Source organism: Galeopterus variegatus, unplaced genomic scaffold (assembly GCF_000696425.1).
Source record: "Galeopterus variegatus unplaced genomic scaffold, G_variegatus-3.0.2 Scaffold1390, whole genome shotgun sequence".
NCBI classification, from domain to species: domain Eukaryota; kingdom Metazoa; phylum Chordata; class Mammalia; order Dermoptera; family Cynocephalidae; genus Galeopterus; species Galeopterus variegatus.
In genome coordinates, this window is record NW_007727501.1 from 65,257 (window position 1) to 66,506 (window position 1,250).

Consider the following 1,250-nt stretch of genomic DNA (forward strand, 5'->3'; position numbering starts at 1 on the left):
GTCCCGCCAGCCTCGGCCCCCAACCCCCACCCCACCTGCTCGGTCCTCAGCCTCTTTCATTTCCCCAAATACCCTTCCTCCATGGCCCGCCACTCGCGGCTGCCTCCTCTGCCCCAAGGCCACCCAGCCATACTGGGGCTGGTGCCTCCACGCCGCGCCGTGCCTGGGAGTCCCTATCAGAGCTGACCACTCTGCGGGGTCACCGCTGCTCACGCATCCGCCTCCCCCAGCAGGCTGGGAGGTCCAGCAGGGTGGCTCTAGAGGTTGGGGAACAGCCCGCTGCCTCTCCAGAGCCGAGCACACAGCAGGTGCTAAATACATGTTCATTGGGTAAACAATGAATTCTAGGTTCTCCACCCGCAAACCTGGTGGCTTCCTAAGGGCGCGATCTAAGCCCAAGGGGGAAACGGCCAGATTTTCTAAATTCCCATTTTACCGATGTAAAACTCAGATGGGAAACTGAGGCCCAGAGAAGCCAAAGGAGTTGCCCCCACGACGACCACATTCTTACCTCCTTGTGCACGACCGAACCAAAGCCCGAACACAAACCCGATGCCAGAGGTTAGAAACGGGGTACCCTTATGGCGAATGGGGAAACTGAGGCTCAGAGAAGCAGGGGTGCCCCTCCCCCCTAAGGTCACACAGCTAATCAGCGGAGGCTTGTGCCCCAAGAGGGGTGGTTAAGAGCATCTCTTCGAATCCCGGTTGGGAGACCTGATTAGCGACTTTCCCAGACCGGAGCCTCAGTTTCCTTATCTGACAGATGCGCGCCTGGACAGCCCCAACCTCCCTGACTCGCCGCAGGGTAGGGGTAAGCTGAGGTGGTGGCGCAGCAACGACCCGAGGCAGGTATTAATACGTGTTAATTAATATTAATGTGTCACTAGTAATAGGACTAATACACCGTGAACATATGGTGAGCTCTCAGGCTGCTGTTGTTGCATTATTATTAGAGCAGCTGGTGGGGAGGGGCGGAGCCCTCAGTCCCTTTCTCCCATGCTCTCGCTTGGAGCCTCAGTTTCTCCATACGTCAGATGAGACCACCGCCCCCCACCCCCTTCCAACCAGGCGAAAAGCACTTTGAGAAGGGGGTGAACAGAGGGAACGATCTGAGCGCTCCAAGCCCCCTGCCTCAGTTTCCCCGCGGTCTCCCAGCACCCGAGCCGCGTCCACTCTGTCGCGCCTTCCGCCCACCCTCGCAGGGGCCTCACCTGGAGCCCTCGGCGCCTCAGGAGGCTGGACTCGTCCAT

The 1,250-nt window shown here is 59.2% G+C and overlaps 1 protein-coding gene across 1 annotated transcript in view; it reads right to left on the bottom strand.

The window, feature by feature from the left end:
- The window catches only part of MAST3 (microtubule associated serine/threonine kinase 3), a 37,585-nt gene extending 36,335 nt beyond the window's left edge, over positions 1 to 1,250 (bottom strand). The window contains exon 1 of the mRNA XM_008576711.1: positions 1,212 to 1,250. Coding sequence (XP_008574933.1) covers positions 1,212 to 1,250 — 39 coding nt within the window. The remainder of the gene's footprint in view (positions 1 to 1,211) is intronic.